The 13,305-nt window shown below is 46.7% G+C and overlaps 1 protein-coding gene across 1 annotated transcript in view; it reads right to left on the bottom strand.

Annotated features, from left to right (window-relative positions):
- COL6A3 (collagen type VI alpha 3 chain) overlaps nucleotides 1-13,305 on the bottom strand; it is an 81,405-nt gene that overhangs the window by 60,076 nt on the left and 8,024 nt on the right. The window contains exons 2-3 of the mRNA XM_058700152.1: nucleotides 6,900-7,020; nucleotides 4,772-5,389 (exon numbers count right to left, since the gene is read on the bottom strand). Coding sequence (XP_058556135.1) covers nucleotides 4,772-5,389; nucleotides 6,900-6,990 — 709 coding nt within the window. The 5' untranslated portion in view covers nucleotides 6,991-7,020. The remainder of the gene's footprint in view (nucleotides 1-4,771; nucleotides 5,390-6,899; nucleotides 7,021-13,305) is intronic.

The following is a 13,305-nucleotide window of genomic DNA, read 5'->3' as shown; positions in this document are numbered from 1 at the left end:
TGCGTGGAACTCACCTACAGGTCTGGGATTAGGCTAGATGTTTTGTTCACGTACTTTTGCTATTGCCTCTGTATTCAATCACATAATGCAGAACAATGTTAAGCAGAGTGATATGAAACCAGTCATGACATAATTATCCAACCTTATTTTTATGACGTCCTAAACTGACTGCCTAGCGAGACCATGAGCCTCTAATAAACCCTGGATCAGAATTAGTTCTGGGGTCATACAGATGGACAAAAAAACGGGGACCTTGGCCTCTTTCCTCCTTACAATGGCAAACTAGAAACTTCCATCCCACTATGGAAGATGGGGACTTCACAGAAGCATTGGGTAAGGAGTAACAATTAATAATCTATAAACCTGAGTGAAATATTTCAAAGGCTCCACTAGAAAATTTAAATTGGACTGATTTAAAACTAGAGGAAAAGAAAAATTATTCTGGTGAATGTTTTTTAATAACTTAAGTGTGTGTTAGGAACAGGAAAAGACTGTATGTGAGCATATGTGATATTTATATTCTGAGATTTTTAGGAAGCTATAGTTGGGATATAATCACAACATTGTATGTAAGACCATGAGTTCTGATCTTTCTCATGACAGTGAACATTTTATGTTTAAAATTAATTTTTCCTTGTGCCAGAAAAAGTTGCTCCCATTTTCACTGTGGAAACAGGATACAAATCTTATCTCATAAAATTAAAGAATTCCGCTACAGTGAAACTATGTTCTTACTCAAGTTCCCTCATATGAAAGCTGAGCCAGAGGTTGCCTGAATCAGAAGAACTCTTCCTCCCCTCACACACAATCCCTGACAACGTTCTTGCAGGTGAATCCCTTGCACAGGGAAAGATAATAACTTGGAAACATGAGGGTTAATGAGAAGGATAAAATTTTGATAATAAGATCTTGTGTTTTTAATAAGTGTCACACAAAAGTATGAAATAAGAGTGGGCCTTTGCTAAGAATCCCAACGCATTTGCTTTTTCTTTAGCCAAAACAGAAGATTCCTGAAGGACTTTGGGAGGGCGCAGTGCCATAGAAATGGCCCGCATCATCATATGAGCCGTAGGCTCTGTCCATCACACCACTGTATCCCTCAACCTCTCCCAGGCGTGAACCAATGACCCTGAGAGACCGTAAAAGATGTGCATACCAATAAAAGAAGGATTAGCTAGGAGCCTAGGGTCCTCAGGAAGAGAGAAACGATAACCTAATACATAGGGTGACACATTCCTTATTCGTTTATTAATTTTTACTTAATTTATTACATTATCTTTTTTGGCTGCAATTTATAATAGTGTACAAATTAAGAGAAACCCTGTGGGAAAACCCTTGACCCTTTCTCCTCCTAAAGGCTGAACTGCAGCAGGTCATAGAAAAATGTTGGATAATTTGTCATCACTGAAAAAACAACATTGTCCTCTTACGCACACAATGATGGGACACACACTGGCATGCTGTGTTATCCAGGTGAGCTGAAGCCTCAAACAGACACAAGAGCTGTGGGTTCTTGTGTACAGCAAGGCGTACCGATGACCAGCTTTAAGTCTAAGGATAATCAGCTCTAACTAAAATTTACAACGTGAAGTTGCCTGGTTTTCCGCTTTCGTGGCTCACGTATCACACACACACTTCTGGGGCATTTTCCATAGAAAACTTTCACCGTGTCCATGGAAAAGTCAGGCTCCTTCAACACTGTTGGAAACATTCTTTTCTGGAGCACACTGATGTGGGCACAATGCCTTCCTCAGCTTGTGGGATGCTTTTTTTTTTTTTTTTTTTTAAGAAAAATTAAAGAGATCGTATGTGTGTTTCCTCTGCAAACACAAAACTGTAGATAGATTTCGTGAGTGCTTTAAATGTTCATCTTTTGCAAAGAAGAGAAGGCTCACACTGAAATCCTCACCGAATACAGACCACTTTGGGCTTTCACTTCAGAGCACAGCTCTTGCATTTTAGTGATGTGCATTTGTAAAAGGATGACAAAGAGATTTTTCAAGAACACCACCTTCAGAGACTGATTATGTGAGTAGAGTTCATTTAGAACAGGGGGGGCCATTAACGTTTTATACACACCATAGATTACGGTCAAGAACACTCTATGGGGAAGAAGAGTTACCCAGTGGACAGGTAATGGGAAGAAATGGCCCTAACTCACTAGCAATCTCTAGAACGCCCTCTGGAAGCAGAGGATTATTATTATTTTACATTTATGCTGTGGGACATGCAATGGTACGTGATACTGGAGGAATTGCAGAGTGAAGTTAATCAGAAAAGACAACATAAACGGATTAATTTTCCACCACGGAGCTGCTAGTGGCTTGGACACTAGAAGACAGAGATGCTTTCTTGGCATAAAAACAAAGGTTTTTTTTCATCTGTGTGGAAACGTATCATGTTGAAAGGCTCATTTAGCATTCATGGAAGAATACGATTGTTCATTTAAACATAAAAGCAAACTCGTCCGCTCTTTTCCCTCACTTGGCCAAAACAGCAATAAAGAAAAGATGTCCTGTGTCTCCACGGACCCCTTCACCCTTCTGACATGGATCACTTATCATCCCTATATTCAGAAATGTGATGATCGGTGAAAAGTCAGTATAGGCAGCCTCACAGCATCCCCTTGTTCCCCGGAGATTTTGGTTTGGGATGCTCTGGGGGTGGGGGGGGGGGGGTCCCACCTTCTTCTCCTATAATCTGACAGGATCAACACATGTATCATGAAACACGGGTGAGGCATGTCACTTGTAGCACAGAACGCTTTTTGGGGTTAAACGGGCAGAATCCAGACTGTCACCCGCTCCTCTGTCAGAAGCAGAGCCTCTGGCAGGACATTAGCATTCCCACTGCTGTCAGAGTTGAAATCATGGGCAACCACTGGGCGGACCATGTTATGAACAGCCTCCCGACATGCCTTGTGGGTGGTTAGCTCTGAAACCCTTCTCCCACCCAAGCTCTGCCTGCCCAGAACGACTAGTTCCTTCTCCTGACCTCTAGTCATATTGTTCCCTAACCCCTGCTTTCTGAATCTGTTACAAAAACCTGACGTCCATACCGTTTACCTACAATTCCCCCGTTATCCTGATTGCAGTCCAGAAAGCCCTCCCTTTCTCCAGACTCCACGTGCCCCTTCTGTCTTTCCACAAGCCCCTCCCGTGTGGCCCTTTAGATTGACCGATATAGGGGCGCCTGGGGGGCTCAGTCGGTTAAGCGTCCCACTTCGGCACAGGTCATGATCGCGTGGTCCGTGGGTTCAAACCCCACGTCGGGCTCTGTGCTGACAGCTCGGAGCCTGGAGCCCACTTCGGGTTCCGTGTCTCCCTCTCTCTCCACCCCTCCCCAGCTCGTGCTCTCTGTCTCTCAGAAATAAATAGACATTAAAAAGTTAGATTGGCCAATTTATGTCTCAAAATCCCCAGTCTTGCTTCTCCCTGCCCCATCCAACATGTCACCCTGCCTCCCGCCTCCTGTTTTTGAGCCCTCTGGGGAGCAACCACTTTTGAAAGCGTAGGAGAAAAGCGGGCTGTGAATCCTGCTCCTGTGATCACCTCCTGGGGCCGGTGCAGAGGCTGCCTGTCCCCTCCACCCCCTTGCATTCAGACAATCACCCGCCTCCCCAGCTAAGCGCACTGAAGGGACCTGCAACCTTCCTTGGGTTTCCCTTATATCCCGCTCAGCCTGCAGCCACACGGCACACCTGTGCTCCTCTCCAGAGACTTTAACGTCTATGTGGCTGACCTTCCCGAGCACCGGCCTCCCAGGTCCCCAGCGGCCCCCTATCCACCGTGCCCTACGCACGTGAGGGCCACCCCGTGAGCATCTCGCAAAACTACTGCACCCCCACGATGTGCCCTTGGTCTCCCTCCATACGCTGTGGTGGCAGCGTCCCCCAGGTCCCATGACCAGCGGTCTCTAGGACTCCTCCCCCTCCCGGCCCCCGTGGGCTCGTCCCCCTCCTCCCCACTGGGCAGGACCCCCTCGTGGGCTGCTGCAGGAACTCACTTGCCACCATTCTGGATTTCCTTCCCAAGAAGATCCTCCTGCCCCTCCATCACTCTCTCTTTGCAAGCCCTGCCGTGCGTTCACAACACGGTGCTCTCTCTCCAGGACACGGGTTCTCTGTCCCAATAACAGATGCGAGGGATCTTTGTGAGCTGCTCGCCTGGCCACGCTGAGGCTTCCTTGGCTAAGGATCATAGAAGTCCCTCCCGTGGGGTCATAATATGAGAATGGGGTTTTTTAGAGCTAAAATCTAACTGTTTCCGGGTGCCTGGGTGGCTCAGTCAATTAAGCGTCCGACTCTTGGTTTCGACTCAGGTCATGATCTCACAGTCGTTGAGTTCAAGCCCCACATTGGACTCTGGGCGGACAGTGCAGAGCCTGCTTGGGATTCTCTCTCTCCCTCTCTCCCTCTCTCTCTGCCCTTCCCCTGCTCGATTTGTCTCTCTCTCTCTGTCTCTCTCTCTCTCTCTCTCTCTCTCTCTCTCAAAACAAGTCAACTTAAAAAAAAAGCACTTTTTTAAATAAAATAAAATTTAATTGTTTCGGAAAACACCCTCCTGGAGGCAGGGGAAAGTGCTACCTTAGAAGAAGGCGACACAGCGTGGTCAAACCTTTGTTTTTACACCTGTGAACAGCCATCTCTTCCCAGTCCCGCCCCACCCACCCCCCCACCTTTTAGCCACAGTGTCGCTTTAATGCCAGCAGTTGCCAAGCTTATCTCCAAAGAACAGCGAGGCAGGCAGCAGCTTGGCAATGGTGCCATTACCTGTGATGTCTTTAAGGGTCTCTGTGCCTCCAGCCCCTTCTGGAGCCACGGATGACTGCACACAGGACACTAAGCTTCCTACTATGTCGTGAAGTGAGGTAAAATTCTCTAGGTTGAACACATGCATATTGAGCGGTTCGCTCGCTATTTCTCTTAACGCTCCTTCATCTGAATCCTCAACTCCAATTGCAAACACGTTAACATCAGCAGACTTAAGTTCCGCTGAAGGCAGAGCAAGGCCGTCGTCCGAGTGTCCACTGGTCAACACTACAATAACCTGAGGGACTCCGTCACTGGCCCGGCTTCCAGCAGCCTCAGTGAGGTGATTCTGCATTACGTATTCTAATCCTTTTCCAGTCTGATTGCTTCCCCCAATATAAGACATGTTGGAAATGTGGGAGAGGACTTCTTGATTAGTACGGTACGTATTTAACAGGAACTCGGTATGTGGGTTGCCGTTGAACTGGACCAGAGCAAAATGGAAATCATTTTCTCCCACAGCTAAAGATTTTATAACATCATATAGAAACTCTCGAACAAGTTGGAAATGTTCCTTTCCAATGCTCCAAGAGGAATCCACTAGAAATATTATATCGGCAGCGGCACCATTTTTGACATCTTTAAAAAAAGACATTGGTTTAGATTTTTCTCCTGTTCGGCAATTACTTCCTATCGGCGCAAAGCCTTCCTAACCTAACTCGGCTTACGCTGTGCTGTTAGCTGAGTGGCCCGCACCTCGCTTGCACTACGGGCAGGCGGGAGGACTTTACCTGAGGGGCAGGGACCTGGGCACAGGGACAGCTGTTGGTCAGCAACCCTTGGCCCAACTTCCATATGCAATGAATCCCATCCATGAACCAATAGAAGGCTCCAGAATTGGGGAGAAAACATTCCCTGGCGTGTCTTTTAACTCAAGCGTGATTCTCTGTGACAGTTTGAGCCCCGACACCCACCTGATGAGACCAGGCTACTCCATCAGAGATAACCAACCGCCATTTTAAAAATTCCTTCTTCATTTTTGGCTCTGAAACGGGGCCTCGAGAAGAAGGAACAGTGAAAATGGCCGCTTTACGTTAACTAGCGTCCGATGCTTGGCGTACTTTGCCAGAAAAATACACATGGCAAGTATGTCTTCCTTACGTGAAGACTTCAATAACTGGAGAGAAAGGAAAGGTCTCATTGTTCCCAGACTTTTTGGCATGAAGAAAGGCACCCTAACTAGTCACTATATATTTTTCAGGGCCAGAAGAGTCTTTGCAGATGTGGGATATTATTTATCTTTCTCAAAGACAGTGGGAGCAGGAAGCTCAGGGCGCCAGGCAGGGGGTGCCCGAGGAGGGCCCTTCTGCAGCTGTGGGCCAGGCTGGCTGCACACAGCCAGCTCCCAGACTCTACTTACCTCAGGCTGCCCTGATGCCCCAAGCAATGCTCCCCTTTCCTTGAGGTGGCATTCACCTCCCACTATCTAAGGACCACCGCGTCCAGTGGGAGAATCCCTGCCCAAGACCCAACTCTCCAGGCAAAGGAGAGAGAGACTCAAGGCCATCCCTCCAAACTCATAGTGCGTGAAGCATTTCTAAGTTTTCCAAAACTCTGCAAGCAAATTCTTAAGAGGGTTCATTTGGATCTTTTTTTTTTTTTTTCATCATTTGGGGAAATGTTTTTTTTCCAGACTTGATTCTAGATGAAAAATGTCTTTTTGTATCCAGAATTACACAAAGAGGGTGATCTGGGTGTTTTGTTTTCAAGGAAAATAATGCTTACTCTCAATAATTGTCTCGTCCTGGTTTTAGGTGCCGTGAGATCAAACCAGGGCCAGGAGTGCGGAAAAGCCCTTCATTTTGGTGAGATGTTTGTGACACAAATGTTCGCTCATACCCAGTGTGAAAACAAACCACTTGTGAACCAACTCCAAGATATCAACCCAAGGGTTAGTAAAAGTAGGCCATCTCTCACTGGATACAGAGCATCTGGAGAAGTCTGTGCATTGAACGAACATCCTGAGACAAAGGGCCCCACCATCCCCTATGTCACATCTAAGTTCTGGCTCAAGCTCACGAGGTCTAAGATCAAAACATCAGAGAGCACCTTCCTCTGAATAAAAGTAAGAAGTGTTTCTGGATCTTACCTGCTTGCTGCTGTTGGGCACGGGTAAGAGAAAAGCCTGAGAGAAAGAGGCAAAAGGTGGCCACCAAGGGCAAATGTCGATGTTTCCTCATTTTGAACGTGTCTAAGCACCAAGTGGGAACCTAAACAAGAAAAGAGGGTGGAGGCAAAATGATCAGTTCTGGTGCTCAGATTACAAACCAACGCACCAAGGATTTAGCCCTTCTACGAAAAGGAGTGCTGACTACACAGTCAGTGAAAATCTTTGAATCCCATGATTGTACTCCTTTGGTCATACCTAAAACAAAACCAAACAAAATGGGTAATTAAACCTTCGTTCCTCTCAGACTGAAGCAGGCCACAACAGCATGTCACCCAGAAAATGGCAGAGAAAGAGAGAGGGAGAGAGAGAGAGTCAAGGGTAAAGGTATTTGTGGCCGCAGAAAGCGGTGGGTCTGCGACACCCAGCTTAACTGTAGATCGTGTCTGAAAGAATCCCCCAGGAAATCTTCAGTTCATGGAGAGAATGGGCTTTGCCCAAATCAGAGCGTGTGCCAACACGGCCATGGCCTCTGGGACCACTGCAAATCTTGCCCTCATTCCTGTTGCTTTTTTTTTAATTTTTTTTAATGTTTTTATTTATTTTTGAGACAGAGACAGAGCATGTGCTGAGCTGTCGGCACAGAGCCCGATGCGGGGCTTGAACTCACGGACTGTGAGATCATGACCTGAGCTGAAGTCGACGCTTAACCAACTGAGCCACCCAGGCACCCCGCCCTTGTTCCCGTTTAGCACTTTTTTCCCAGCAAAATCCTGCTGTGTGCCAACCACCAATCTCAGAATGAAAGAAGCCCAGGGCCATTGAATTAACAAGCCTGTGAAGCCAGACCTGAGGGCGGACCACCTGGTGGCATGGTCTCCCATCCCCACGCACCAGCTGGTGGCCGCAAGCGTGACTTCCAACCAGCCACGCTCATGTTCAGATGGGCAGATCTTTGCCCCGCAAACAAAACCCTCTCCTCACCCCAAACCAGAAGGCACCCTCCTCTGTCAAAATTCCAATGGCCTTTTTTGTAGAAATCTGGAGGGAAACATCCTAAAATCATTTGGAAGTTCAAAAGAGCCAGAGAGCCACAGTGATCTTGAGAAACTAAGAAAGAAAAATATAGCTGGAGGTGTCACGTTTCCTGATTTCAAAACATATTACAAAGCTACGGTAATCACGACAGTATGGTAATAGAATAAAGACAGGCATGTAGGTCGATAGAATAAAACAGAGATGCCAGAAGTGTCCCTCACCTCACTTATATGGCTAAATGATCCTTCATAAGGGTGTTCAAGTGACACAGTAAGAGAGAATAGTCTCTTCAACAAATGGTGCTGCGAAAAGTGCATCTCCACATGCAAAAGAACAAAATTAGACGCTTCCCTTATAATACTCACAAAAGGGAAGTCAAAATGGGGTCAGAGATCGAAATGTAAGACCTGAAACTATAAAACTCCTAGAAGAAAATAGAAAAGTCCGCATGATGGTGGATTTGGCAATGATTTCTTGGATATGACACCAACAGCACAGGCTACAAAAGCAAGAACAGACAAATGGGATTGTAGCAAATGTATAAAACTTCTGTGCGGCAGAGGAAACCACCAACAGAGTGAAAGGGGCAACCTGCAGAATGGGAGAAAATATTCACAAACCATGTATCTGATGAGGGTTCAAATACAGAATATATAAAGAACTCCCACAACTCAACAACAACAAAATAATCTGACTTAAAAATGGGAGGAGGGCCAGGGGCGCCTCGGTGGCTCTGCGGGTTGAGTGTCTTGACTCTTGATTTCGGCTAAGGCCACAATCCCAGGGTCGTGGGATCCAGCCCCGCGTCAGGATCTGCACTGAGCATGGAACCTGCTTAAGAATCCGTCTCTCGGGGCGCCTGGGTGGCGCAGTCGGTTAAGCGTCCGACTTCAGCCAGGTCACGATCTCGCGGTCCGTGAGTTCGAGCCCCGCGTCAGGCTCTGGGCTGATGGCTCGGAGCCTGGAGCCTGTTTCCGATTCTGTGTCTCCCTCTCTCTGTGCCCCTCCCCCGTTCATGCTCTGTCTCTCTCTGTCCCAAAAATAAATAAAAAATGTTGAAAAAAAAAAAAAAAAATTAAAAAAAAAAAAAAAAAAAAGAATCCGTCTCTCTCTCTGCCCCTCCCCCACTCTCTCTCTCAAAAGAATAAATAAAAATAAATAAAAATAAATAAATAAAATAAAAATAAATAAAAATGGGAAAAGGGCTTGAGCAGACATTTCTCCAAAGAAGATACACAAATGGCCGTTAAGCATATGAAAAGATACTCAACATCATTAATCATCAGAGAAATGCAAATAAATCAAAACCACAATGAGCTATCACCTCACACCCATTAGAATGGCGGCTATGAAAAAAAAATAGTAAACAATAATTATCGATGAGGAGGCAGAAAAATTGGAACCTTTGTGCCCTGTTGGTGGGAATGTAAAACAATGCAGCCACTAGAGAAAACTACATGGAGGTTCCTCAAAAAATCAAAAATAGAATTACTGTATAACCTAGCAATCTCACTTCTGGGCATATAGCCAAAATAAATGAAACAGGATTGCAAAGAAATACATCAACACCCCAATTCACTGCAGCACGAGTCACAATAGCCAAGCGGTGGAAACAACATGAATGCCCATCGATGGGTGAATGGATACGGATAAAGACGATGTACGCATACAATGAAATCTCATGCAGCCTTTAAAAAAAGGGAATCCTATCATATCCCTACAATGTGCATGAACCCTGAGGACGCTAGGATAAATGAAATGAGCCAGTTCCAAAAAGACACATACCGCGAGACTCCACTTACGGGACACAGCCAACTATTAGAAACAGGTAACAGGGGCTCCTGGCTGGCTCATTCGGTTAAGCATCTGACTCTTGTTTCGGCCCAGGGCATGATCTCACAGTTCGTGGGATTGAGCCCCACATCCGGCTCTGTGCTAAGCATGGAGCCTGCTTGGCATTCTCTCTCTCCCTCTACTCCTCTCCCCAGCTTACACTCTCTCTCTAAACTTAAAAAAAAAAAAAATCTGATGTAACACTGAGACCTGGTGCGAAAATTATCTCTGCCCTAAGTCCCAGCTGAGCTATGAAATCAGCTCCACCTAAGCCCTAAGCTTTGGCACCTGCTTGACCTCTCTAGCGTGACCTTCCTCTTGCCCCTAGGCACTCCATGGGCCCAGAGATTCTCTTCACAGCTGTCCGCTGTGCAAGGCAGGAGCTCTGCCTTCCCCACATTGCTAATGAAGCCAACGTCAAGGACGGTCTGGTATTGTCAATGCTGTCGTACAGAACAACACAACTCACGATACCAGAGGGAAGTCTGACTGATTAGTGACGTGGCCTTGGCAGAGGACCAATGTCCGGCTGAACTGCTCAGCGAGACAGCATCGAGGGCCAAGGAGAACAAAGAGACAGCCCCTTATGCAGTCTGCCACCTAAGCACATGGGTGCAGGGGGCACAAAGAAAACCAGAGCTCAGGCCCACGGTCGTGCCTGCCAGGGGTCAGGCCCAGAGGGAGAAGCTGGAGTCCAAATCTTGTGGCCCAGCTGGGAGGAACAAACAGCAAGACACAGAGCGTGGGCCCTAGGCCAGCCTGCCAAAAGTTGGAGGACTCGAGAAAGATAAAACCATAAACAAGAGAGGAGATTCCAAGATCCTCTGTGCCTTTGCATTTCCAAGGAAAGTCCACAAAAAGTATCACCTGTGACGAGACCACCCTGTGATTCCAATTCTGAGAGCCTGAAGACATTCTCGGCAGCTAAAATAGAACCACCGGTCGATCCAGCTTTCTCTTGGAAATGTATCAACACTGCCAAGGACATGTTCTAACGATGATCGGAAAGCCAGTCATCAAGAGGACATCTTTCTCTCTTACAAGAAGGTGACAGCGAGTGGTGAGAATGGCAACATTTCAAAGGCATAGCCCAACCACCTTGGCTTGAAACGGTGAACACACGTTAGACACGGATTGATACAACCGAGAAGGGCAGTCCCCAGTGCCCAGTGCTTTGGTTCCACGATGTCCCCAAGTCCTAGTTGAGTCCTGGCTGGTGCTCAGGACAGTCCCCACAGGCACTGCTTGGCTGGTCGGTCTGTTTTCTCTACTGAGGATGACCCTCTAACACAGCCCCAGCATCACCGCCTCCGCACTCTAGAGATCCCTCAAGCCCATGCTCCACCCTGGGAATCTTCCAGATCTTTCCATCCAGCCATACTTTCCCTCCCCCACACTCTGCTGGGCCTATTCCTGAGTTTTGGGGGCAGGGGGAGGAAGTAAACGCAATGTCTGTCATTTGCGTATGTGTGTTCTCAATAAATTGAGAATACACGCTTTAGAACAATGTAAAAGTACATTGTACACATGCTATTCGTGAGTCCTCTGATTACAGCAAACACCGGATTTTCCTATAGGCAGTAAGCATCCTACTAGAAAACTGTTTTGTAGGAAAATTGTCCACACTATTTAAATTTTACTGGATTCTTTCCAAAAATATAAAGTCCTTTCAAAAAAAAAAAAAAACCTGTAATATTACAATTGGTCGAGAACTTTTTTTTAAATATGGGATCCACGGGTCTGTCAACCTCCCACAAATGTGTACAAAACCCTATCTGTGTACATGTAGGATCCACATTCGCGTGTGGCTCTAAAAGCATCCATTCTACCTCCCCCCTAAAGTGTAAGCAGTACCGTTTCCACAAAAAATTTTGATGCAAATCTTCTGGGGAGTCCAGCTCAATGGTTTGAAAGATTTGATCCATGCACAAGACGCAACATTCTAAGGAGTACTTCTGTTCAAGAATTAGAGCGAGAGAATATCACAGGGCCTCGTTGGAAAGCACTAGACTGTGTAATGGATGCCGAGAAAAACAGGACGTGAGACAAAGATCTGCCCACCCACTTCTGGGTGCTGGATGGGCGAGCCACAGGCCCCTGCAGGCAACCTGGACCCATGGGATGTGTTGTGTGGTCAGCAGTTTGCTAATGGCATTTTAACCATCTCTGTATCTCACAGGGCCTCACATCTGACTTCTTGGAATCCACCAGTCCTCTCATATGGTAAACACTGAGTGGGCCCTCTACTGAGAAATTCTAAAATATAATTTTCTCATCTTTGATAAAGCTCGTAACATATAAATGGAAATGAGATGAAATCTGTAATATCTTCCGGAATCATTACTTACTTCACCCGTTCTCTAAGGAAAAGGAATTTTAAGTTGGTTGAAAGTGACATGTAAAAATGTTTATTTCCAAGATATTAATCTTTAAGGGTAAGAAGCCCCCTAAACAAAGTGCTACCCAATTGAGACACAAAATACAGAGCATAGGAGTTCTCTTTTCCAAAATGTGCCCAGTTACGGAAGGGAAGGGAAGGGAAGGGAAGGGAAGGGAAGGGAAGGGAAGGGAAGGGAAGGGTGGGGAGAGGAGGGCAGCGAGGGCAGAAGGGAAAAGCTCTTCCCACTCTGGAGACGATGCTTGTGCCACGATAAGGAGTTATCCAAGCTCCGCTCGTGACCGATGAGCTCACGTGGCTTGGCTGAGCTGAATTCCCAGGTGGGAAAACTTTTTCTTGCCATCACGCTTGGGAGCCAGTCTCGTGGCTCAAGTGTTCCTGGCCCAGCTGTTGAATACTCGTTAATATTTTCGTTTGCAATTAAATCTATTCTATTTATCATGCCACGGAGTCCCAATTTTTAAAACTGAAGTTTTTGAAAGACATCAAACGTCGTCTCCCCCGGTGATCACCGAGCTTGCTCATTTCAATGAGGGGGACGAAGGCAGCCACGCCCTCATTACCCACCCCCCCTCTGCGCCAGCCTCTCCCCACCCCCCCAGGAAATGGAGACAAGAGAGCACAAGTAAGGTTTACTGTGCGTCTGTCTCACGGTAGGATTTCACGCCCTCCTCCCAATGGCCCAGTGGCTGCTTCCCCCCTACCCTGACCCCATTTTATAGCTGGGAAACTAAAACCAGGCGAGGCAAAGCGATGTGCCCAAGGCCACATGGATACGACAAGACAGACCCAGAATCCTAACCAAAGTCCACATTCGCAAAGCCCATGGAAAGGACCCCAGGAAACCCGGAGAGACTGAGCCAGGCCTGGCCCAGATCTCAAGGAAACTCCCCATCCCTTTGGGGTCAAAAATAGACTTCTCTGGTAACAGATTCTGTGTCGACAGAATCCATTTGACTGTTGCCATTCTTTTAAATATGAAAAAAAGTCCAAACCGGCTGCTTGAGCCCCTTGGGTTGGGTGGAGTGAGGTGCTCCTTTGGGTCACAGAGTCTGTGTCCAAAGGGCAACAGATTCAATAATAGAATTTCATTAAGTTTTCACTCTCATCTTTCTATTG

The sequence above is a fragment of the Neofelis nebulosa genome, chromosome 2 (assembly GCF_028018385.1).
Source record: "Neofelis nebulosa isolate mNeoNeb1 chromosome 2, mNeoNeb1.pri, whole genome shotgun sequence".
Classification (NCBI taxonomy): Eukaryota; Metazoa; Chordata; class Mammalia; order Carnivora; family Felidae; genus Neofelis; species Neofelis nebulosa.
This window is presented reverse-complemented; position numbering and strand designations above follow the sequence as displayed.